This window comes from Dryobates pubescens, chromosome 8 (genome assembly GCF_014839835.1).
Source record: "Dryobates pubescens isolate bDryPub1 chromosome 8, bDryPub1.pri, whole genome shotgun sequence".
Classification (NCBI taxonomy): domain Eukaryota; kingdom Metazoa; phylum Chordata; class Aves; order Piciformes; family Picidae; genus Dryobates; species Dryobates pubescens.
Genome location: NC_071619.1, coordinates 15,732,049 through 15,756,948, shown reverse-complemented (window position 1 = coordinate 15,756,948; position 24,900 = coordinate 15,732,049). Strand labels below are relative to the sequence as shown.

The 24,900-nt window shown below is 43.6% G+C and overlaps 1 protein-coding gene across 1 annotated transcript; it reads left to right on the top strand.

The window, feature by feature from the left end:
• The first annotated feature begins 941 nt into the window (after nt 1-941).
• On the top strand, nt 942-23,788 carry RPP30 (ribonuclease P/MRP subunit p30). The gene is made up of 11 exons (XM_054163451.1): nt 942-1,037; nt 2,021-2,076; nt 2,382-2,438; nt 6,461-6,535; nt 7,074-7,145; nt 13,158-13,247; nt 16,348-16,464; nt 19,874-19,903; nt 20,288-20,325; nt 21,340-21,419; nt 23,652-23,788. Exons 1-11 carry the CDS (start codon nt 956-958, stop codon nt 23,759-23,761), a joined length of 807 nt encoding a protein of 268 aa, XP_054019426.1. The 5' UTR covers nt 942-955; the 3' UTR covers nt 23,762-23,788.
• Nucleotides 23,789-24,900: the final 1,112 nt, after the last annotated feature.

Below are 24,900 nucleotides of genomic sequence, written 5' to 3'. Positions count from 1 at the left end.
AAGGGTTTTTGCCTTGTTAAGAATTCAGATCTCCAGATATGCCAAACACCTCTCTAAAGGAATATTTAGCCTAGTTTGAAGAAAGAAAAAGGTGACTACTCCCATTCTGTCCAAGGTCCTGAAGTGCCACCTAAAATTGGATGGGAAATGGAGACCTGCTGTCTTCAGCAGCTACTCTAAGTCTTCATGCAAAAACCCCAAACAAAGAAAAGGACACCTGTATTTTACATATTCTGTACTATTTATCAGTGGTAGAACGATAATTTGTGCTTTTTGTAATAGTGTGGCAGAGTGAATGTGAATTTGCATATTGGTTTATTACAGTTCCTCAGCCTCTTTGCATATTAGGAGATATCTCTTGACATGGCAGCTTGGGGCTTTGTTGGTTTGTTGTTTTGGTTTTTTGTTTTGTTTTGGTTTGGTTTTTTTAGTTAACATAGGAAAGAGAAAACCTTTCAATGACTAGCAAGGATTTTTTTTTTTTAATTGACAGCGTTCAGGTGGAGCTCAGCAAGTTTAACTGGCGGTACTTGAGTCGAGGAGCAAGGCTACTGCTCCACCTGGTGGGAACCGAGAGGCCTCCCGAGAACAGCGTGTGCCTCGGTCTGCTGCTTCGGCGGGACAGAGCGGCGAGGAACCAGATTTGATCAGCCTCAGGGACAGGTTTGATCTTCTTCAGAGTCCTGCCTGAGAGCTGAGAAATTCACCACACAGGCTTTCCGCTGGATTATTGCAGCATTTGGTGCAGCACCTGCGGACGAAGAGCATCCGCCATGAGCACACCGCCTTCCTTTGCTGCTGCGGTTCCGCAGTTGGCGAATCGCCCGGGCTGATACCAGCGCTGCCGGGCTGGGGGCGCTGCCTTCCCGGGACAGGAAGGGAACTACAAAGCCCAGGCTGCCGCTGGCCGTCTTGGGGCGGTGTCGTGCGCGGCACGCCCGGCGCCGCGCACAGCATGGCCGGCTTTGCCGATCTGAACCTCCCGCAGGGGCTGGACAAGAAGTCCCTGCAGAGCTTGCTAGACGCTGCAGCGCACTGTGAGTCGGTACCCCGAGCACGGCGCGGCGGGAGAGGGGAGGGCGGCAGGACCGGCCAGGGGCTAGGGTCCCGGTGCGGAGTCGACGGGCCTGAGCCGGGGAGGGCTGGGCCTGGCCGGGGAGGCATCAGGACGGGGGCGGCAGCTCCACCAGGCTGGTGTGAGCAGCGTGCTTCTCTCGGATGTGTTTTCCCTTCTTGTAGCCTAACCCTCGCCATCCTCTTCCCTGGCTGGTTTCCCCTCGCTCCTCTGCCTCTGCCTGCAGTTTTCTGCCTCTGAGGTGACCAGGTCTCTGTGGTGCCCAGTGCGAGGAAAACTTACGTTGTGTCTTGAAGGCTCTGGCTCTGCCTTTGCCTCTGGATCCCAGTTGTTCTTTTCCCAGCATGGTTACGGTTTTTTTTGTCTGCAGTCTCTTATGGCCTAAATATGGTTTCTTTCTGCAGAACTGTTGTACGGCCAGATGCTGCCTGGCCAGTATTTGGGGGTGATTTATCTTTGGCATGTGTACCATCTTCCTCTCGTCCCTGCTAAAGCAGATCTTTGAGACAAATTAGTGAGCATCGATTCAACTGCTCACCTTGCTGCCATCTCTAGCTGTTTCTCTCGCAGCTCTGTGCTGTCTGTAATTTTTAACAACTATCCCGAATGTTATTGACCGTTTTCCCTAAAGAAAGCCATCAACGGGCCCAAACTGGGGCAAAATCTTTGGGGATCCTAACCGTAAGTATTCGTGTTCATAAAGCTTTGCCACTGAGTAAGCGTTGTCAGAGCTGGGATGCATTAAAAAGCGAAGAGATTTTTTTTAATTGTTATTTTGGGGCACTACTTTTTTTGTAAATTAGTCTTCAGAAATTTGTGAAGGGTAAATATGTGTGTGATTATAAATTCTGAGACCCATGCTGAGTGTTTTAACAGGTCTCTGTTCGGATTTGTTTCCATTCGTTCAGTGTACAAAATGTTCTTACTCTGTGTTTGCTTTTCCAGTGGGATATTCTGCAGTTGCTCTTAATCATGTCATCGATTTTAAAGAAAAGAAACAGGTAATTTTTTGCGGGGGTTAGTTGTTCTTGGTGTGTTTTCTCATGTAATCTTGCATGCCTTATTATTACATGTTCCCAAATAGCTTTAGTACAATAGCAAGTACAAATGTCCGCGTTTATTCCATTATTCCTGTTGTATAATTCAGTATAATTCCCCTGGGGTTAACATTTAATATGGTCTTCATCCCTGAGAAATCGTTTTGTTAGTATGGCAAATGTCTTTTTATGATTAGAACCCAGCTTTTGTTTACATTGTAGGCTTAACCCATGGCATTTTGAATAACTTTGTTTTGGTCCCTTTTAAGGAAATCATCAAGCCAGTATCTCTTTCGGAGTTGTTTCCATCTTTGCCTATTGTACAAGTAAGTCTAGTTCCAGTCTGAGTTATGATTTTTCAGTTGATGGGTTTGTGTATGTGATTTTTGTGTGTTACATGTTAATAAGAAAGAGACAAATTTGTCCACCGCTTGATTGTTTAAACTCCAAGCATTGAAAGAACGGTAGACTTGCTCTGTTCATTATAGAATCATTAAAATAATTGCTTCCTGTCAATTTTTAATCTTGTAGTTGAATAATTGCAGTATAATTCTTGAGATTTGAGTTTTGGAAGTCAAATCTCTTTGGTTTTGACAGACCAAAATTTGGATATAATGAAACAAGTTGGTGTTTGAAATCATTGGCACATGTTAATGCTTGTAGTTGTGGCCTGGCTGCGGAGCTAGCTCAATATTAAAGCATGCTTGGGTTTTTTTGCATGATTTTACTTTCATTTACTTACTTGCTGTTTGGGGTGGTTGGTTTTGTTGTTTTGGTTTTTTTGTTGTTGGTGGTTTTATTTTTCCCAAGTGACACTTCCCAGAAAAATTCAAGCAAGTTGTTCTTTGTAAAGGGCAGGTATAATACCAAACAGATAAATGCATAATAGAGAAATCATAGAATCAATAAGATTAGAAAAGACCTCAGAGATCATCAAGTCTAACCTATCACCCAGCACCTCATGACTAACTAAACCATGGCTTCAAGTGCTACGTCTCATCCTTTTTTGAACATCTCCAGGGACGGTGACTCCACCACCTCCCTGGGCAGCCCATTCCAATAGCTAACAACTCTTTCTGTGAAGAACTTTCTCCTCACCTCCAGCCTAAACTTCCCCTGGCACAGCTTGGGACTCTGTCCTCTTGTTCTGGATGCCTGGGAGAAGAGACCAACTCCCACCTGGCTACAACCTCCCTTCAGGTAGCTGTCTCCCCCGAGCCTCCTTTTCTCCAAGCTAAACAACCCCAGCTCCCTCAACCTTCTGCCATAGCACTTGTGCTCAAGACCTCTCACCAGCTTTGTTGCCCTTCTCTGGACATGTTCAAGTGTCTCAATATCTTTCTTAAATTGAGGGGCCCAGAACTGGACACAGTACTCAAGGTGTGGCCTAACCAGTGCTGAGTACAGGGACAGAATGACCTCCCTGCTCCTGCTGGCCACACTATTTCTGATGCAGGCCAGGATGCCATTGGCCTTCTTGGCCACCTGGGCACACTGCTCATCTGGATCATGAGTAAAGATAGGATGGGGCCCAGCACTGATCCCTGAGGGACACCACTAGTGACTGGCTGCCAGCTGAATGTGGCACCACTCACCACCATTCTCTCGGCATGGCCCTCCAGCCAGTTCCCAGCACACAGTGCTGCTGTCCAAGCCATGGGCTGGCAGATTGGCCAGGAGCTGGCTGTGGGGGGATGGTGTCAAAGGCCTTGCTGAAGTCCAGATAGACTACATCCACAGTCTTCCCCACATCCACCAGGCAGTGACCTGATCACAGAAGGAGATCAGGTTGGAGAGGCAGGATCTGCCCTTCCTAAATCCATGCTGGCTGGGCCTGATCCCTTGGCTGTCTTGCAGGTGCATTGTGATTGCCCCCAAGATGATCTGCTCCATAATCTTTCCTGGCACTGAGGTCAGGCTGACAGGCCTGTAGTTTCAGGTTCCTCCATCTAGCCCTTGTGGATGGGCATCCCATTGGCCAGTTTCCAGTCATCTGGGACCTCTCCAGTGAGCGAGGACTGGTGGTAAATGATGGAGAGAGGCTTGGCAAGCTCACCTGACAGCTCTCTCAGCATCCTAAGATGGATCTCTTATGGTCCCGTGGACCTGTGAGTATCCAAATGGCTCAGGAAGTCCCTACCTGCTTCCTCATGGATTTCAGGGGAATTATACTGCTCCCTGACCCCATCTACCAGTTCAGGAGGGCAGTTATCCTGAAGTCCTCCTGCCTTACTGATGAAAATGGAGGCAAAGTAGGTATTTAGCACCTCAGCCTTTTCCTCATCTTTAGTTACAATGTTCCCCTCCAGATCCAATAAAGAGTGGAGGTTCTTGCCCCTCTTTTTAGCATTAATATATTTATAAAAATGCATTTTGTTGTCTCTCCCAGAAGTGGCCATCTTGAGTTCTAACTGGGCTTTTGCCTCTCTAATTTTTTCTCCTACATGATCTAACAACATCCTTAAACATATCTCGAGTTGCCTCCCCCCTTTCCAAGGGCGATACACCCTCTTTTTTCCCTTAATTCCTTCAGGAGCTGCTTGCCCATCCAGGCCGGTCGCCTTCCCCGCCGGCTCATCTTTCGGCACATGGGCACAGCCAGTTCCTGTGCCTTCATGAGCTCCTGTTTGAAGTAGGTCCAACCATCCTGGACCCCTTGGTTCTTAAGGGCTGCTACCCAGTGTACTCTCTGAATTAGTTGCTGAAATAAGCTAAAGTCTGCCCTCTGGAAGGCCAAAGTAAGGGTTCTGTTACTGCTCCTCCTTATTTCCCTGCATATTGAGAACTCCACTATCTCATGGTCACTGCACCCTAGATGGCCACCTACCATCACATCTCCCACCAGCCCTTCTCTATTTGAGAACAGCATGCCACGAAGGGCCTGACCCCTGGTAAGCTCACTTAACAGCTGCATCAAGAAGCTGTCCTCCATATGCTCTAAGAACCTTCTGGACTGTCTCCTCTCTGCTGAGTTAATTCCCAGCAGATGTCTGGCAGGTTAAAGGTCTGATGATCTTGAGACAGCCTCCAGCTGCTTCTAGACTATTTAATCAACCTCTTCATTCTGTTTGGGTGGTCTGTAACAGATTCCAACCAGGATGTCAGTTTTGTTATCCCTCCCTCCGGCAGAGTCCATAACTATTCTGGGAGTCACTGGTGGATCTCAAGAGTTAAGTAAGGTAGAGGTTAATATAAGTTTAACTGGTAAGCAGTGGAAAAAGCATACAGTTGTGACCGGACCTGATGCACCTTGTATTTTGGGAATTGATTTTCTGGGAGAAGGACTGCGTCGCTGGGAGGTTCCATCACATGAGGAAGAATAACTGGAATGGTCTGATGCTTGAGCCTGAATGAGAGACTGTTTGAGTGGACGCCCAGATGAAGATATGGACTCTGCAGTGAATGTTACAGAAAACCCAAAGCGCAGTGACAAAGAAAGATCCCATCCCCACCTGAGGGTGCATGCAAAACCCCCAGGGCTCCTTCTTCCCCCTCCCTCTGCTGGGCTAGTCTCAGCTGGCCAGGCCTGAGACTGCCCATCCCCCTGTGGCCTTGGGCCCAATCAGGCCCATGGCCGGGAGATTTCTCCCCCAGTTACCAAGTCTCGGAGAGGGAAGGAAAGAGGAAGTGCCAGACTCCGCACTGGATCTTATAGTGGTGCAAAGGATTATGGTAGGAAATACACAATTTCCTGTGTCCATCCCTCTGGGCTGGACTTCTGGACACAGGAAGTGAATGCACCAGGGGGGCACCCAGCTCAAACTACAACACTCCCTCTGATTTTAACCCACAGGCACTCAATTTTTTCATCCTCAAGTTCTGTGGCATCAAGAGATTCCCTAATATACAGAGCCACCTCTCCTTCTCTTCTCCCTCGCCTGTCTCGCCTAAAGAGCTTGTAACCATCCAGTGCAGTACTCCAATTGTGTGAATCGTCCCACCGTGTTTCTGTCATGGCAATTATATCATAGTTTTCCTGGTGAACCAAGACTTCCAGTTCCTCTTGTTTGTTACCCATACTGCATGTGTTGGTGTACATGCACTTCAGCTGGGCTGCTGATTTCTCATCTAACTCTAGTTTATGTCTCTCCCTCTCCTCTCCAGAGAGACTGGTTTCACCACTCACCTCCTTCAAACCTAGTTTAAAGCCCTCCCAATGAGCCCTGCCTAGTCTAGTGCTAGAACCCTCTTGCCCTTTCTAGATAGATTCAGAAATGTAACTACAGGCCTTAGAAAATTAGTATAGGCAAGGCACTATTTTCTTTTATAGCCTACAGGGTGAAAAAAATCACCATACCATTTTTGCTTTGGAGCTTTTAAAGTCTATTGTACTATTTCATTTTTGTAGGGGACATCTAAGAGAATTAAAGTATTAACCCGGCTGACACTTGTTGTTTCTGATCCTTCCCACTGCAATATCTTGGTAAGTATATTTAGTGTATTGATTTCCCAATTTGTATTTTATTTTCTCAATGAATGAGTGGTGAAACTTTGGAAATTGTATGGGGAGAACTTTGAAGATCTTATAGGACACTCAGCAGTGATGTCTCAGATTGCATCTTCAGCACATCATGAGGAGATGCAGATTTAGAAGACTGGATATGGCTTCCATTGATTATTTGTTAAGATGGGACAACAGTTCTGGGTTGGGTTTTTTGTTTGTTTTCTGGAATTCTTTGTGTAAACCAGTGTCTGCTTATGCATTAGTGCTACATGACTGGAACAAAAGATCTAAGTGTCTTACCAGGGGGGTGACAAGGCTCAAAATGAGAATGAATGATGTCACAGTATGGCTCGCAGTGAAGACCTGATATGCAATTGGGTGATGGTTGGGTTTGGCCTTGTTTTACTACTTGAAAATGAAAAGGGTGTATTTCTTCTCATTGTTTTGTTAGTAATGATCATGCATAGCTTTGGCATCTGCCAGAATTCAAGGTAGTGATTGTTTTCTCCTTTTGCAGAGGTCCACGTCTGCAAATATCAGGTTATTTGACATCATAGCAGTATTTCCAAAGACTGAGAAACTGTTCCATGTAAGTACAGTCATCTAATCAATAATGCCTGTTCATAAACTTCAGGTGCCAGGCTAGTTTGTGTATATGCTTTGTTTTGATACATTTTTTTACTTTTTTTTTTTTAAATTTCCATTTATACAGGCCTGCATATAATGGGGCTAGCTGAGCAATATAGGCCACCTTCTCCATTGATAGACTGATAAGACTGGGAGGGATTGCAGGAGGCTGCAAGGCCTTAAGGTGACTGGTTAAAGTCTGAAATGTTTACCTGATGAAGAGGCTTGTATGCCCCCTGCACTTGTTTTCCTGTGTGTCTTAAACTTTGCTGGAACATGTCCAGAGGAGGGCAACAAGGTTGGTGAGGGGCTTGGAACACAAGCCCTATGAGGAGAGGCTGAGGGAGCTTAGCCTGGAGAGGAGGAGGCTCAGGGAAGACCTTATTGCTCTGTACAACTACCTGAAGGGAGGTTGTGCACAGGCAGAGGCAGGTCTCTTCTCCCAGGCAACCAGCACCAGAACAAGAGGACACAGTCTCAAGCTACACCAGGGGAGGTTTAGGCTGGAGGTTAGGAAGAAATTCTGCACACAGAGAGTGATTGCCCGTTGGAATGGGCTGCCCACGGAGGTGGTGGAGTCACCATCATTGGAGGTGTTTAGGAGGAGACTTGATAGGGTGCTTGGTGCCATGGGTTAGTTGATTAGGTGGTGTTGGATGATGGGTTGGACACGATGATCTTGAAGGTCTCTTCCAACCTGGTTTATTCTATTCTGTTCTACTGAGTATTCCTCTGTAGTGAGGAGAGAAAACATCCTTCTTTTTCCCTTTTTCTATGTATATATATGCTACCATTGTGTATAAAACTTCTGTCTTGAACTTTAATTTCTCAACCTGGAAGCTTCCACAAAACACATTCACTATCTTCTGTTAGCACTGTTTTTGTTCCTGGTCTCTGAAATGCCAGGGAAAGTGGAAAGATTTTAAAGTCTAACTAATGTGGTTCTGAAAGTTACTTTCTTCCTTTTAGTCTTAGCTCTTCTCTTGGAACTTCTTTCAAAGGAATAGCTGATTCCTTTAGATTTCCCCTTTATTTGTTTATTTAAAATCAAAATAGGAGCAGGAGTTTGAGACAGAATTAGTTCTGGTTGTCATAGCACCTTATCAACAGATAAAATCTCCAAAAGTAGGCATGCCTGATTCAACATAATGGCCCTAGCTTCATTGCCAGACCAAGATTTCTGGTTTGGTTTTGTTAAGAGTGGTTTGAATACTCAAGTGAGAGAAGCTTTACTCCTATGGCTTTATGATATGTTTGTTACTTCACCTGCCAAGAAACCACTGAGGCTGTACAAAAGCCTCTGGGGAAATACTTGAAGGGCAGAGAGTCATTTTCTCAGTCAGATTGTGTTCTGGCTGTTCAGAGAAAACTTGCAGATGACAAACTCACAAAATTTGAGTTTCTGTCTCATTGTTACTGAACAGATGCTGACAGCTGTAGCAGTTGTAGTTCTCCAGCAGTATTAGTGAGAGAAAAGAGGGGCACTGGATAATTTTTTAAATGTTTTACTTCCTTAGGACTAGTTTGTGACTTTAGCCCAGTGCTGTTTATGCTAGTAGAAATGCAAATATTTTGAACAGAACCACTGATTCTCATGTTATTTTTGTGTTCATAGAAAAGCAAGGTGTTTCAAATGTCTTTGACCATGGAGTGGTTTGGTCCATTCCTGGTGTTTGACTGACAAAGACATTTATAGTTGGAAGCCATACCTGAATACAGCAATGTTCAATAGTTCTTCAGTCATTACTAACAGCACCAAGCAGCATATTGTCTCTCAACTTTTATCCATAGCTGCTAGATCTTGAATAGGCCCTTCCTACCAGAAAATTCTTAGCTGTTAAATGCCATCCAAAGCAGAATGATCTCAGCTTGTCTTGGTGAATGATAGGGGTTTGTTATTTCAGTCTCTCTCATTTTTAATGACTTGGGAACAGCTGATGTGAGTGGTGTCATCAAGTGGAGAAACTGGAAGCAAGTTATCTTTTTCTCATCATGCTTCTCTTACAAAAAAACTGAAATTTTGATGGCTGACCTGTTGCAAGCTCATAAATAATAACATTAACTCTGAACTGGCGGAGTAGGTGGAGGTGTCCTGTCTCTGTTAGTCTTGCAGTCAGCGAGCAGGCATGCAGTTTAAAGCGGTGTGAAGAAGGTTTAGGGACACCAAAAGCAAACATGAATCTCTTTGAAAGAGTGCCAGAATTTATTTTCAAAGCATTCTTGTCAGTGTAGAATTGAGTATGGGTTTTGTTTGGGGTTTGGCTGGTTGGGTGTTGTGTTTTGTTCAGGGGGTTTTTTGTTGATTTGTTTGGGATTTTTGAGGCTTTTGTTTTGGTTTTTGGTTGGTTTGTTCTTTGGGGTTGTTTTTTTTAGTAAGTTGAAGCTACTTTCTAGCACCATTGAGTACTTCTTTTGACACATTAAAATTATATTCTTCTATTATTTTTTGTATTCTAAATTTTTCCCCTTCTTTTTGAGAACTCATCCAAATAAGGTACAATGCAAAAGGCTGTAGAAGGTGAACTTCAAAGAATCTTTCAGCAGAAGAATTCAAGCATTAATCAGAACAGTTACAGCTTAGTAAAACTAATTTCTGGCTGCTTTTATTTCCATTGCAAGACTTGAGGGTGTGAGACAGGTGAGTAGTTTTTTAAATGCTTTGAGGGCCACTTTCCACCTCTTTCTTTTGTTTTCTGGCAACAGAGCTCAATCAGTTTAAACAAGCACCCTAAGCCAGGTAATCAGCAGGGACATGCTACACTGGTTTTGGGGGAAAGGGGCTCACTCTTTCACTTAAGCATGGATATTTTTTATTTTTGCACATATCATGAGTTCTCCTGCAGTTGGGCATTCAGCTGTGGCAGTATCTAAGCTGACTTGAACAGCCACTCATTTCTGCAGGTCTGTTGAGTCTGCTTGTTTAGGTGCATGGCAGTTTGGTTTGAGGAATATGTTTCTGCTGGTTTGTGGCAGGCAGATCCAGTTTCCCAGCCACACAAATAGTTGTGCTGGCCTAAAGAGGATGGCTGTGATTTGGGCAGGCCAATGCAGGGAGCAGCTGTTTGTGCTGACACCCTTGCAGGTGATGGACAGTGCATTAGGAAGAATGCAAGGTTGTCAGGGAGATCATCTTCATTGCTTCCATGCTGACAGCGCATTGAGCTGGGGAGGGAACCCAAGCATGTTTCTTGCAAACCATGTGAGGTGAAAGACTTCATGCTTTCATGTTCACATTGAGGGCAGATTTATGTGTTTGTCTTTTGTTTAAAGTTTTTAGGTTTTCTAACTCTCTGGAGAGCTGGGTCACTTTTTTAGAGGAACAGGAAACCTGGTGCAAGTGATGTTCAGCATGGAGTTTCAGCATTTAGCTCTGGCTCTTCCAGATGTTTCACTGTTAAGGATAATGCCTTCTAGGATGAATCTTGGACCACAAATTAACTTCATATTTGAAAAGTGGCTGTTGGTAACTCATCATTACCTTGAGACCATCATCTTTCTCATCAGCAATTTTGCACTTGGATTATTTTGTGTTTTTGTGAAAGAAATACATGAGTGCTGGAGATGTGCTCTAATTGTGGCACGTCCCCCAACCAGTCTGTGCCTGAGCGTGGCACTGAAACGTATCGAAATACATGCTTGAATTGTTATAAAAAATAATAATAAAAAAATTTACAATCATATCTTCAGGGGCATGAGACAGCTGTGTTTGCCAAGATAATTGTACAACATGCTGCTGCTTGAAGTCTCCCAAGAGGATTGTTTTGGGCTGCACTAGGAATGCCCACTCCATGCCGACAATGAGGTGTCCGTCTGTTGCTTTGCCAAACCTTTTGCTTTTCATTTCTGACTGGTTTAATAATATTAGTTAGTTGTGCTTGCTGTTTGTAGGCAATTAGCATATCACCAGTATCAAAAAAAACTTGCTCGCACAAGTGAGAGGATGTAGTGCAAAGCCAGATTTCGGTGTTTATTCCTAAACTACTCTCTGAAGCTTTCTTCAAGCCATCCAGGCAGTCTTGTTTATTTCTGGCTGTCAGGAGTCTGCCAGCAGATGGGGCTCTTGCCTGCGGTGAGACTGGGCAGGTGTTGGGCTGCGCAACTGCTGCGTATGGTTTTCCCTGTAAAGACTTTAAGCGTCAGATCCTTTCAGTAGGCGGGGTAACCTTAACTTGCTTGCCAGTGTGACCTGTGCGGCAGCCAAAGCTAGGCTGAATATTGGAGTGTTTGGAGAAATTTCCTTTCCATCTTTCCATGCAGTGCAGGAATTCTTCCTTATGGAGAAAGATGACTCTTCATTTTGTTTTGCCTTGGTGGTGTTTTCAGAATTGTTCTTGTCATGGGAATCATGCAGATATCCTGACTCTTGGGTCACTTCCCTATCCCACTTTGTGTAATTTCCAAAATCCAATTTCTGGAGCTGATTAGGAAGGTTTTTCTCACCACATAGGGCAATTTCAGCTTTCTCTCCTGAGTTTCTGACGGCCTCACTGACATTTTCTGGGACACAATTCAGAGCTATTTGCTCTGTCCACGTTCCTATAAATTGCCTGTCTAGATGGCAGTTTGTACTCCACATAAGCAAAGGAGTAAAGCTGGCCGTAGTACGATGTACACGAGTTTAGGTTTATGCAATGCATTCCGACTGTGACCTGCCTAACAAAGTTGGTGAAGGTAGGGAATAAAGGTAAAGTTTAGTCTGAATGGCCTGGTGAGACATGTTAAGATCAAAAAAAACCTGGTGGACTGCTGAATTTTTTGTTTCCATGTATGCTGTGGCTCTCCTGTGTAGGAGGGAGTACTGTCCCTGGGTAAGGAGCACATATGCCTGGAGCTGAGCCTCTGCTCTTGTCACCATCCCCGTTCCATGTAGATAAGTGGTAGAAGACTAGTTTGCAAAGCAGTAGCCTGCCCTGAGTTAGAGCAGCCTAGCCCTGGAACTCCCCACAACCCCTACCACTTTCATGTTGGTGTAAGGAGGGATGAATGGTTGGCATGTGGCCCAGGTGTATTTGGAGCAGCTGCTGGCAAGTTTCTGAATGCAGAGAGTTCCCCTATGCATAGAAAATGCCTTTTCAATTTCTTCAGCCTATTTTATCTTTTTTTTTTTTTTTTTGTTACAGCACTGCTTAGAGACATTAATCTGGCCCTGTGTAATCATCTTTATGGGGCAGGCATATATAATTCCCATGTCTTGTGTGCATGAGATTATATGTAAATCAAGGGCTCCCTTTCATGTGCACTTCACTGTGGAGATTCTCTACCCTTTTGTTCATTTTTTTTTCCCACCATTCGATACAGGCTGTAAATTGTGATGTAAGTTCAAAGATAAGCCTTTAAACTATAACCTTTCATACCATCTTCAGACTTGTCCAGAGACATGGTTTTCAGGAAGGGCTGCATATTTCTACCCAGCCAGGAAAGTGAGACCCTTGGGCCTCAATCACTGGACCTGTGGCACAACCAGAAACTGTCTAATGTTCTGCTTTTCTTCAGTCTTTCCTCAGTTGCTTCTGGTAAAAATAATTAATTGTGAAAACAGACAGTTACTAGGCTGGAATTGGAGTGATGGGGCATGGGGCAATTTCTGGACTGGTCCCTTTGTAAACAGGGGTTGCCCTTCATTAGCTGCAAGTTTTTGTTATCAAAAGCCAGCATTGCTTCTGCATGTCCTATGTCAGATGAAAATAAATCAGTAAGTCTTGCCTTTGGGTTGGTCATTATTTTATAGGAAAGGTAGTTCTGGAAGTAGGAGAAGGCTTGAGTTTTGAGCCTGAAATGCTCAAGCTGTGCACCTGCAGCCCTGCTGTTCTACCGGCATACCTGCAAGGTGTAGTACTTCTTAATTTTGAAACTGAGCTCCCCCTCTCGAGAGGCATTTGTTGGATCAAGAAATGAAGGAGACTATGAGTGCATCTGAAGATGGTTATGCATTTTCTGGCATATCTAATAATCTGTTCCTGTTTCTTTGCTGTAGATTGCTTGCACAACTCTAGATGTGGACCTGGTGTGCATAAATGTGACAGAAAAGCTGCCGTTCTACTTCCGAAGGCCCCCTGTGAATATGGTAAATTTACATCTAAATTGTTTTCTTGCTGTTAAATTCTGTATTTAATGTCAGTCTGAGTTGAATTCCCTACCATTTCCCTCCCACCATTCCCATCTAGGTGGTTCTTTTGTTTTCTTTCATAATGTATAGTGTTGTTTCAGATGTCCTTAACTTCAAGGCCTCCACTGCAGCATTTAATAAACAATGATGTAAGTTATTTTTTTTTCTCCTTCCTGTCCCCCACTTAAGAAGAGAGAAGTGGTGTTCCCGAGCAGTAGAAACAGAGCCTTAAGGCCACTGTTTGCTAAGCAGTGAGATGCAGTGTATTTGCTGACTAAAATGCTTCCCAAACTAGAACTGGTACATCTGTGTCATAACAGATAAGCAGCCCTGGCAAACTGGACATTTTAAAGGAAAGTGTGCCATGAAATGCAGACTGTGATGACTTTTGAAAACTACATTAATGCAGAGAACAAAAGAGCAACACTATTAAAGCAAAATCTGAATTTAAATTATTTTAACCATACTTCAGTCTTCTCAGAAGATTGCATGAGAGCAAGGTAGATGCATTACATGGCACTTCACTAATTTTCACGACAAGGAGATCGAATGCACTCTCAGAAAGGTTGCGAATGACACCAGGCTGGGAGGGAGTGTTGATCTGCATGAGTGTAAGCAGGCTTTGCAGAGGAACCTGGATAGGCTGGACTGATGGACCAAGGTCAATTGTATGAGGTTTAACAAGGCTAAGTGCTACATCCCACACTTGGGAAGAGTGGCTGAAAAGCTGCCCAGTAGAGAAAGACCTGGGGGTATTGATCAATAGTCAAGCAAACCTGAGGCAGCACTATGCTCAAGGGGTCAAGAAGACCAACAGCATCCTTGGTTGTATCAGGAATAATGTGACAAGCAAAACCAGGGAAGTCAGCACTGGTGAGGCCACATCTGGAATGCTGTGTTCAGTTTTGGGGCCCTCACTACAAGAAAGACATTGATGTGCTGGAGCAGGTCTGGAGAAGGTCCACAAAGCTGGTGAAGGGTCTGGAGAACAAGTCTTATGAGGAGCAGCTCAGGGGACAGGGGTTATTTAACCTGGAGAAAAACCTTACTGAGGCTGTAGTGAGGTGGATGTTGTTCTCTTCTCCCTAATAGCAAGTTACAGGATGAGAGGAAGTGGCCTCAAGTTGCACCTGGGGAGGTTTAGAATGGATATTAGAAGAAATGCCTTCACTGAAAGGGTTATAAGTTCCCCAGGGAGCTGGCTGAATCCGCGTTCCTGGAGATGTTTTAAAGATGCATAGACATGGTGCTAAGGGACACGGTGTAGTAGCAGACCTGGTAGAGTTAAATAATGGTTTGACTCTATGATCTTAAAGGTCATTTTCCAATAAATATGATACTATGATTTTGTGGTTTAAAAGACAGAAGAATATGAAAGACATTTTCAGTTTGGGAGAAGGGTGTCATGCCAGTTATTTGGAGGACAACTGTATTAAATCCATACTTAGACAAAGGAATGTCTTGGCAAATGAGCCAACCATGGAATTGCTAAATATCTGCGTTGGGAATCAAGATGCCTATCAGCATGGATAAACAGTATTTTGGTAATAGAATTCTGACTGATATTGGTGGTTTGCCAGAAAGCTTAATCTGAACATGCCTTTAGGTGATTTTTTTTTTTTTCCTGTGACTACATATCAAGGTTCATTACACAGGAGTATTCTTGACTGATGATGTAGTTCTTGGTGCTTAAAAATTTAAATTTGGAATTGACTAGAAATCTTAATTCCTCTCCTGCAGAAAGTTTGACCTAGAATAAGAATTTTAAAATAACTAGAATCAATCCTGAAAGAGAACAAAAGTACTACTTTGGTATTTTTTATGGGCTGGGAATTTCAACACTCCACTTGGAGTAACAACTTTGTGTGAAGCGTTTCAAAGTACCCCACCTGCCTAATACTCCAGCAGTTGACTCTGATGAGGAGCTGCATGGCTCTTCGAGCCCTTCATTGGGAGGAATTTTCCTTACAAGCTATTTCTGAACTTCTACACTGCACCCTGTCTGTCAGACTGGTTTTGTACATCCTGGGGCACTCAGCTTTGGTGGTTATGCCAGACAGACAGATTGGCAGGCAGCTGAAGTGGTGGAGATGAAGTTAAAAATCTGCCTGAAGGGAGCTTGGTGCGTTGCCATCACCTGTTTCAGTTTGGATAAATTCAGGCTTCTTTTCTTGTTTGCAGATGTTGGACCAGTTCTGTGTAAAACATTTGATGTATACATAGCTTCTGTTGCTCTTGCATGGGTGGGATCTGGACTAGCTCCATCTGTATTTAGTTACTGAATTCTTACAGTAGCAACACTGCAGCATTTTTTTAATAATAAGAATGCAAAGCACAGAGGAACATTTCAGGCAAATGTACCACAGGCAATGAATGGAACAGAGAACTCCTAGCTTCCAGTTGTGCCTTTGTCACTAGCTCAGTGTCTTACAGCAAGTTGCTTAACCTGTCTCTTGAGTGTTTGCAGAACTTTGACAGATAGCCAAGGATTTTAATGCAGCTGAAAATACCTTAAGTATTATTATTTGGAACCTCTCCTATGACTCCCTGTTGTTTAACGTTACCACAAAGTGTCAGAGTATCCTGTAAAACAAGAGAGGAGGGTCCTCATCATTGCTGCTATCATACAGGGACAAATACCTAATCTGGAAGATATGGGTGCTGTGGGAATGGGCAGCCTTCCTTAGAGCAGGCTGTGGGGCTTAAGAAGAGTCCTCAAAATGTCAAAATTTTTTTTCTGACCAGCAGTGGTTTCCTGTCTCCTCAACTCTGTGTTAGTGGAAAGCCTATTACAATTAATAAGTGGCTGTTTTTTCTTTTAAGTCTCACTTATCCATCACCCCAATATTCAAGTGCACATCTGGTGTACACTGTGATCTTCCCCACTGCTACTTCTGTGCTGTTCTCTGCTCTTGCTGGAACAATTCTTCTTCTTTTTATTTTTTTTTTCATGTGTAATACAGTTAAACTGAGAATAAGCTACAGCAGTAATAGACAGCAGTTGTTAGATTGTTGTGCTCCTCTCTTTGATTTTTGATCACTCTTTTTTTTCATGAAGGCAATAGATCGAGGCATTTACTTTGAACTTCTTTACACGCCTGCCATCAAAGACTCCACAATGAGAAGATACACAGTTTCAAATGCACTCAGCCTGATGCAGATCTGCAAAGGGAAGGTAAGCTCTCAAAGTGAAAGCCAGCTAATTAATTCAGTTCAAATTCTTCAGTTCAGATTCTTCTGGAGTTACACAGTGAGCCGTTTTAAATTGGTTTGATGCTGGGGTTTCTGAAGCTGTGACTGCATCTTTTTCTGCTAATAAAAGGGCACAACTATTCCAGCTCATATACCACTGCATGCTTTCTTCTGAAGTTGTCAAACTGTTAAGATTGTTCTGAAAAAAAGGATCTATCTGTTGTTATGGTATGCAATACCCAAAACAAGAAGGGGAGTGGAAAAAAGCGCTAGAGATCGAAGGGTTGCGCTAGAAGTGAAGTCCGTGCTTCTCTAAAATCCCCCATTTAGTATTTCTGATTGACCAAAAGCTCTTTTTTAATAGTATACCTTGAATATGAGGGGCTGAAAAATAATAAGAAAAAGGTAGAAATCTTGTTTTGTTAAATTGTTAGTAAATTCCCAGTGTATGAAACGGACACAGCAGCCAGCTGCCTATCAATCAGGGCTTTGCTGCAGTCAGATCAGCTTCATTCTTACCTGCTACTGAAACCCAAGGGAGAAGTAATACTTATAGCTGAGATGCCTGTAATCCATTGCTTTCATACCTTGCCTCCTCCCATGCTACAAGGCTAAGCTGCCTGTCATACTGCATCCTCTCAGGGCATGTGCTGCTTGTTAGTTGTTTGGGGTTTTTTTTATTAGAGAAGCATATTGTCATACATACCCAAGTTAAAAATGGTTGTAGTCTGAAGTGAGATGTACAGCTTAAAATCAGATCCATTGCTAACTCAGTGGCCCTCAGGCATGGCAGTTTATGTCACAGTGGGGTCAAACAGATAATTCCATTGGTGCTGACACAAGAAAGTGAATATTTGCGTGGCCTTTCCTGAGAAGTCCAGCTCTGGGAAGCAACCACGCAAAATACAGATTGGTGATGAGGTGCATGCACAAAAATCCTCCTTTACCTGGGGATTCCTTTTTCCAGAGCTCCTCTTTCCTCTGTGCAGTTAAAGATGTGCTTCTCATGGGGTCGTTGATTTGTGAGCATGAGCTCAGCTGATGTCACTAACAGAGGAAGTGAGACATTTGAACACTCAGTCTGTGCACAGTTCCCTTTCTTTCTGCATCTGTCAATGTAGTGCATCACCTGTGCCTGGAAGGTAAATCAGCTGGAGCTGAGCATGACAAGTTGTTAGACACTGGAAAAGCTGGGAAAGGAGTGATAGGATGTATTTACTTTTTATCTCCAGACTCGGTATCTGGTGAGAAAGCAAATATGGTTATTAGCCCTCACTGGCAGTTTCCCTTTATCAGTTATGCAAAGGCCTTTTTAAATGGCATGTGGGATGGCTGGTCTATAGCCCGCTTGCATTAGAACCTGGCACACAGCTCTTGTATTCTCTAGCCTATAGCTGCTGAACGTGTTGCAGGTTTTGGATCCATTTGTTCCTCTGTTGTAGTAGGGCAGAAGAACTTCCAGAAATTTGCTGGTGTTGAGCAGAGTCCTTAAAACATGTTAAAATGTGCAGGGAATGAGGGAGGGACTCGCCTGTCCTTCCAGACAGGTGTGCATAGCCACAGTCCCTCATCTCCCATGTTTTGGTACCTGAGTGCAGGTACTGTGCCTAGAGCAGTGTACTGAACAAGCTGCTGTCTCCTTAACTTGGGGAGACAATGTTTTGCCTTTGAGTTCTTCCCTTGGATTTGCCTTTGCCTGCCTCTCCGCTCACTAGCAGTGCTTTTCTTGTCTACTCTTGCCGCCTTCTCCCATCTTACCAACCCCCAACTGGAAGCCAGTTGCCTTACAGCCAGGAGGAGTATATCCAATACACAGTGGTGAACCAGGACCTCGCACTGATTCATGATGGCTCACACAGCTTCTCCAGGAGCTTCTCTGAGTCTGGGAGACAAGTGTTGGCTGCTACATCTCAGGGCAGCAGACTTGATTTTTTCTTAGCAAACCCTTGCAGTCAGGACCACTGAAGCTCAAAAGCACCCTTTGGACCCATGGTGCAGTCATTTTAAAGGTGAAATATGCAGAAAGAAATGTCTTGGACTCGATGATGATGTGTACTGTTAAGTCACTCTGATGTATGTATTGCTTCTGCTTCAGGCATTCCTTACACTAAGGGAGAGTTGTCTGTCCCATCCTTTCTTCCTCGGTGCATCAGGATACCTTAGGCACAGTGTGAAACATGCAGTCATTTCCATGCAGATAACTCTTTTACGTGTTAAGTTCCAGCTGCACACAGAGCATTGTCTTCCAGTGCTGGGGAGGTGGCAGGACAGCCAGGCAGTGAGGGGAAAGTAACAGAAACCCGACGTTGTAAGTGGAGGTGGTGTGATGTGTTGATGGTGCTGATGTCAGAGAAAGTCTTCACTGCTTTAGTACAGTTCCCATTCCCACCCACTCAAGCAGGAATTCCCAAAGCTTTTTATTCAGTATAATAAAAGGCAAAAGGAATTTTTTGCTGCTGCAGTTTCTGCCTGTGCAGAACAATCTCCCCGCTGCGATCATCCTTGGAGATTTACATCAGAAAAGCACCGGCTGTTTTGCTGTGGTATCTGCCAACCCCCTAGCAGTCACATACCTGTTTTGCAGAAACACTTTGGGAGAGAAGGAAGAAGGATGTCTCGCTGTCTAGTGAATTTATGGGGGGTGTCAGTACTGAGGGAAGTAAGTGTATGGCATGAGTTGGCAGCCACTGCCTAGCTGCAGCAGTTCAGTTTCCTGAACCAGCATGAGTTTGAATAAAGCCAGCTTGAAAGCTGAGGTTAAGGCTAAGCTGTACTGCAACACAAAGAATAGACTGAAAATTTGGGAGCACCAAACTGTCTAAACTCCTTCTAGGGTATCCTGGACTTCTAAGTCTTTTACAGCTTAGGCTGAGTTGTCATTTGTATGGAGCCTCTTTCAGCTAGTGTAGATATTGGGGACATAACACAGTGTATGCATCTCTGTATTGCTTCATGACCTTTAAGGTCCCTCTAAAGTTCACTATGACAGGCACAGGCTAATAGGTGCTTGCTTAATGCCATCACTCTGCTGTTCACACTGTTTAGCCTCTAAAAGGTCTCTTCCAGCCTTGGTGATACTGTGAGAAGGTGCAATGCTTATTCAACACACATCTGTCTGTGAGAAGTTTGTAACTTCAAGGGAGTGCTCATCTGTGTGCCCCTCTGTAGTGGACAAGGAGATAACCTCCGTTTATTGATGTCCCCAAATGAAGATCCCCACTGTCAGGCTTGCTTCATCTGGGGATATCAGATACTCTGGTGTTTAATTGGGTTCTGAGCCTGAGTTTGGTTAATGCTCATGCAGACTTTGCTGCTTGCTGACTTCTATTTTTATTTTCTTCATCTCTGCATGCTGTCTGACAGATGAACGTTTGTTCTCTTTTGTTTTCCAGAACATTGTTATATCTAGTGCGGCTGAAAGGGTAAGTCCCAGGTAGTTGGGGTCTCTTTTAAGAACACTTGAGGATTTATCTGTCTGAAAATGTAGCTTTAGTTATTCAAAAACTACAATTTCTGTATGTTTAATGTATATGTTTGCCATCTTATGGGTTTATTTAATCAGTCTGGTTTCCCACATTTTATTGTGTGCTTTGGGGGGATTTTGTTTATTTGGGTGGAGTGGTTGTTTTTGCTGCTGTGGTATTTTCCATGACAGTTTTTTCTCAGGTGGATTTGCTACATTTCCTAGTGCATCTTCAGCAGCCTGCTATTACGTAGCATTTAATCTTGCTTTCCTGGCCTGTTCACATTCTGTCAGCTGTAAGAGGACGCATGCACATATCCAACCTTCTTTGTTTTGTTTTTAGCCTCTAGAACTACGAGGTCCTTATGATGTGGCTAATCTGTATCCTTTTTCCAAGTCAAAGTGGTTTTGAAATACAGTTTCACACTCCCTGAACTTTTACACAACTTATTGGTGACTGGTTCAATGAATCAGGGCCCTGAGTGGATGTGGACCAGGTCTTGGTCATGGAGTAGCATGAGCAGTCACTGTAAATATGTGTTCAGCTGCAGGTATGTTTTGCTGTGATATGCATTGATACTGTGTGTGGATATAAGTGGAGAGAGGAATAAAAACTATTAAATATCTGTGGACACTGTGAACCAAACAAGAAATTATTGCTCATGGTCTCAAGGTGTCACATCTTTGGTAGAAGAAGCTCTAAAATCATACTTACATCAATAAAGAGAAAGTACTCGAGTGCTGGTTACTTCTGTTCTGAATTTTCCAGTCTTTAGTTATGTATCTGCTGTTAAACAAGTGGTTGTGGTCTAGAAATGAAGGGGAGTGTGTTTTTTCCCCTTTGAGGAATTCAGATGCATTTTTTGCTAGTTCCCACTCCCTTCACCACAAGTGTGTATCTGGACTGTCCCTTGGAGGGGAGGAGCATGCTCTGAATCATGAGAACTGTGTGGGAGAGTGTGCAGCCTGGAGGGATTTTATGTGCAGTATTTTCTTTCCTTCTAAACAAAAGGAGTCAGGCTCAATCCTAATTAACACACCTAATCTGGTATCATCCCTGATTGTATCAGTGTCCTTTCCCTAAACCTGAAATTTTCAATTGAGTAATTATTTTTGCTTGATTATGTATGTGTTCCTATGTTGACAGACTTTGATTTTCAAGAGTGCAGCTTCTTGTCTGGAGAAAAATCAATGTTGTCAGCAGCTTTCCAGGAGGACTGCTGGGGAACTGCAGCTAGGAGAAATGGGTGCCTCAGTTTCTCTGGCTAATGTTATTCAAAATGCCACTTTGAGTTACAGCTTTGCTAATTTCTAGTTATTTGTAGAGTAAGCAAAGTTATCACGTAGAGAGACTTCCCTGTTCTGTGCGTTTTGATCCTGAACAAAGGGTGACAGAGGTTTGCTGTTTGGGCTGTCAGAAAGCGAAGCCAAGGCAGCTGTGTCTACCAACTGCAGAGCCACCATACTTCACGGAGGTAAGTGAAAAGCACACAGAAGCTCATCTAGGTAACACATACATTCGTTAAACTAAGTTCATGCTAATGCATATTTTCCTAAAGGTCCAAGACCTTACAGGGCAAGTCAACTTGAGGTTTTAGCTCCTTTGTCCAGTGAATGAAGAGGAGCTTTTGTGGCAAGGGTGTTCTATTTTCCCTTGTTGCCATGTTAGCAAATGAGTGGCTGAACTGATGGCACTCTCTGTATTGGAGTACTTGCTCAACCACACTAACAAGTCATAACCTTTTTAGCCAAAAAGCATGCCTGTTCATGCTTCATAGTGACTATCTTGTTTCTGAAAGGGTCTAATTCTGATCACAGTGACACCAGCAGAAAATACATCTTTGACTTCAAGAAAGTCAAGGGATGCCTATATTTTGCATTTACAGCCAGAGATGTACCTTTGCTGTAGCTCTAACACAATAGAAATGTTAGCAAAGATGGTCTCGGGGTTATCAAATCCTGGGTAACATCTGACGCAGATATGCAAACCTTCACAGTGGCTCCAACAGTAATGCAAGACAAGTTCAGCCATGTATTGAATGAGCAATTGTCCCCAAAAAAGATGCCTCCATCGTGGGTGGAGGGAAAGGATCACAGCCTGTTAACAGCTGGTAGTGGTGTTTATGCTGGCCCACGCTACACCCCCTTAACTGACCCTGGTACCAGCATCAGTGGCATGTGTGCTTCCTGATGACAGAGGCAGCATGCACTGTCATGTCCCTCTCATGGGTTTTATACCCCAGCCCATGTTGTCCCTGCCTTACAGGTGACATTTAACATGATTTGGGAGTAATGTTGAGTAACCTAGTCATATGTTTAGCATGCACTTGAATTTTTCCTCATTAGCACTTCATGGGTGTCAACTTTAATATTACAGTTAATTAGTCAAAGGTATTTGGGCACCCTGACCCTCAAAAGCTGCTTTGAAGTTGGGTGTTTGTAATTTGAGCCTTGCTTTATCAGTTTTAGCCAAAACAGGACCATCTTATCTTTGTGAGACTCTCAGCCCTTCTGTAGGCCGTCTTTGTGGATTTAACACAAATGCCTGCTGATTTAAGTGACCTTGGTCCCAAAGCATGGTAAATCAGCTTGGCTTCCTGTCCCATGGCTAGCTAGGCCATGGTTTCACAACACCACCATAGCACCAGTTTCTCTATCTCTACCCTCCCTTCCATGTGCTTATTTATTGGTTCTTTTTTTCTCTTGATTTCTGCTGCTTATTCTGATGGCAGTTTAACTTTGTGACTGAGTAGTCTCATCAAGCTCTTAATTTCTGCTTCTGCAAGGTTTGTTGGGTAGATATGATTTCTAGTCACCTTCCCAACAACTCGGATCGCTTTAAGTTTCAAAGGCACAGAAGGATTTGGTTTGCATCTCTTATTTCAGTAAAATTGGAACTTGAACCTGCTGTCATTCTCAGCAGGTAGCTGATCTCTTGGAGAGGGCATTTCTATGAGCAGGGTCGTCCTTCAGCCTGCTACTCATCTACATAGACACAGCATGTTGGAAGAATTTGTCAAGTTTATGTGGAATCTCTCAAGACCATCATCTATCTTCTGTGTCAAATTAAATAGCAGATGTCATTTCCCTGGCCGCCAAAGGATACTAGCCCAGAATAAGTCAATACATTCTAGCAAGGTTCTTGCAGAGCCTCTTTGCTTAACAGTATTTGTAAGGAATCTCTTCTGCCTCAAATTTTGCAGAGAAGCCTCCTACCAGCAGTTGTGAAATTTGATTGGGCTCACGAGGTTGGGTGGCAAACAAATTTGTGAGAAGTTTGATAACATCACACAGCAGTATTTTGTGATAATGCTGAGGATTCTGTAAGTGTCCTTAAATTGTACAAAGCCACTTACTTGTGATGTGTAGTGAGCCTCTGCCAACTTAGCTATGCCAGCATAGTCTGTTTAAGGATCCTGGGGTTTGTGAATACATTTGTGTGGGGATTTTTAAGAACAGTATGTTTTGCTCAGAAATGCAGAATTGCTTTTGACAGTGCTTCAAGAATGTGTCCTTCTAGGACTACTGAACTGATTAGACCTGGTTTCCTGTGGTTTTATGTGTCTGCAGCCTTTCAACCCTTGCAGGACCTCAGTTATCTTTTCTTTAAACATGTTGAACTGTGCTTTGGGGCACAGACACCTGAAATGAGTATACCTTAGTGTCATTTTATCTGAGATGCTGCATCTTCTGTTTGTATATTCCAGAAACTCGGAAGAGTGCCTGTGGCATAGTGTACACAGTGAAGAAGCCTCGTAAGGTTGAGGAGGAAGAAACAACGCTGCCAGCCTTCAAAAAGGCTAAAACTCAAGCTTGATGACTGAGCCAATTGTCAACAGGAGCTTCCATCTCTCCTCTACCCAGTGCTCAGTCTTCCCCCATCCTCCAGCCAGCCCAGTTCCTCCCTTACTACTTCATTTAGCCTGGACAGGAACTATTTTTTTGGTGTTCCAAGTAAGGAGAGCTATGGTAATGAGACTGCTGAGTGCTAGTTCACTGCATGATGGGCTTCTGACCAAGGTCAGGAAACTCTCTCTCCATGTTTTACGTCCTCTGGAGTTGGTGCAAACTCAACACAAAGGTTCTAGTACATGGAAATTTTGAGCTGTACAAGTACATTCCTTTTTTATTAAAACTGTTTCTGGGAACATGTCTCCAAAGTCTAGCTCGTATGGTTTCTCAAGTTCTGAACACCTGTACTAAACCTCTAAACTGATGTCCAGTGTATGTTTACCACTGGTAGCTTGTACAGTAAAAAAAAAGTTAGAAATCTGTTTTCCCATTCTTTTGAGATCTTAGGATCTGTCACTTGCTAGGAGATATCTTGGATTTGTGTGACATTAGGAGAAACTCACCTGAACTGCCAGACACATCTCAAAGGCCATCCTTGTCCTGCAGCTCCTAAAACCAAGCAGTAACATGAGATGGTCACCACAGATAAAGAAGAGGAGCCCAAGGTTACACTATGTGCTTAGTGTGGTGTGTTGCAGTTGCAGCAAAACAGCTGTCTCACCTGGGCCTTAGCAGTCTCCACGTCACATCACTTTTACAGCATCATTTCCTTCTTTGTGTCCAGGTCTGGCAGAGTGGTGGATGAGACTGTTCATTTTTCTGCCTTGCCTTTCTGTTTTCCTTCCTGTTAATGCTTCAGTAAACCTAATCTGGCTGCCAAAAAGGCAGCCCTAACAGATTATAATCAGCAGAGCATTTTCAGAGCTCCTCCAAATGTTGACTGAAGTTTTGGTGGTTTTCTTTTTTATTAAACCAATATAAATGTAGTCAAGATACTCTCCTGCCAGCTTTACTGTGGATATTCCAGTTCTGTATATGCATCTGACAGCAAGGTGAGAAGTTGAATTTATAGTATGTAAAATATTGCAGAAATCTTGCAGCTAGTCAGTCTGTAGGCTGATCAGAATAGATGAAGTTCTCAGTAGACTAACAGTGTAAATCACA

What these genes read in the sequence shown, in the direction of transcription:
- RPP30 (XM_054163451.1), top strand. Translation starts at nt 956, where the DNA reads ATGGCCGGCTTTGCCGATCTGAACCTCCCGCAGGGGCTGGACAAGAAG. An exon ending in CATCTTTGCCTATTGTACAA is followed by an intron (nt 2,439 to 6,460) that starts GTAAGTCTAGTT and finishes TCATTTTTGTAG; the next exon opens with GGGACATCTAAGAGAATTAA. An exon ending in AGCCACCATACTTCACGGAG is followed by an intron (nt 21,420 to 23,651) that starts GTAAGTGAAAAG and finishes TGTATATTCCAG; the next exon opens with AAACTCGGAAGAGTGCCTGT.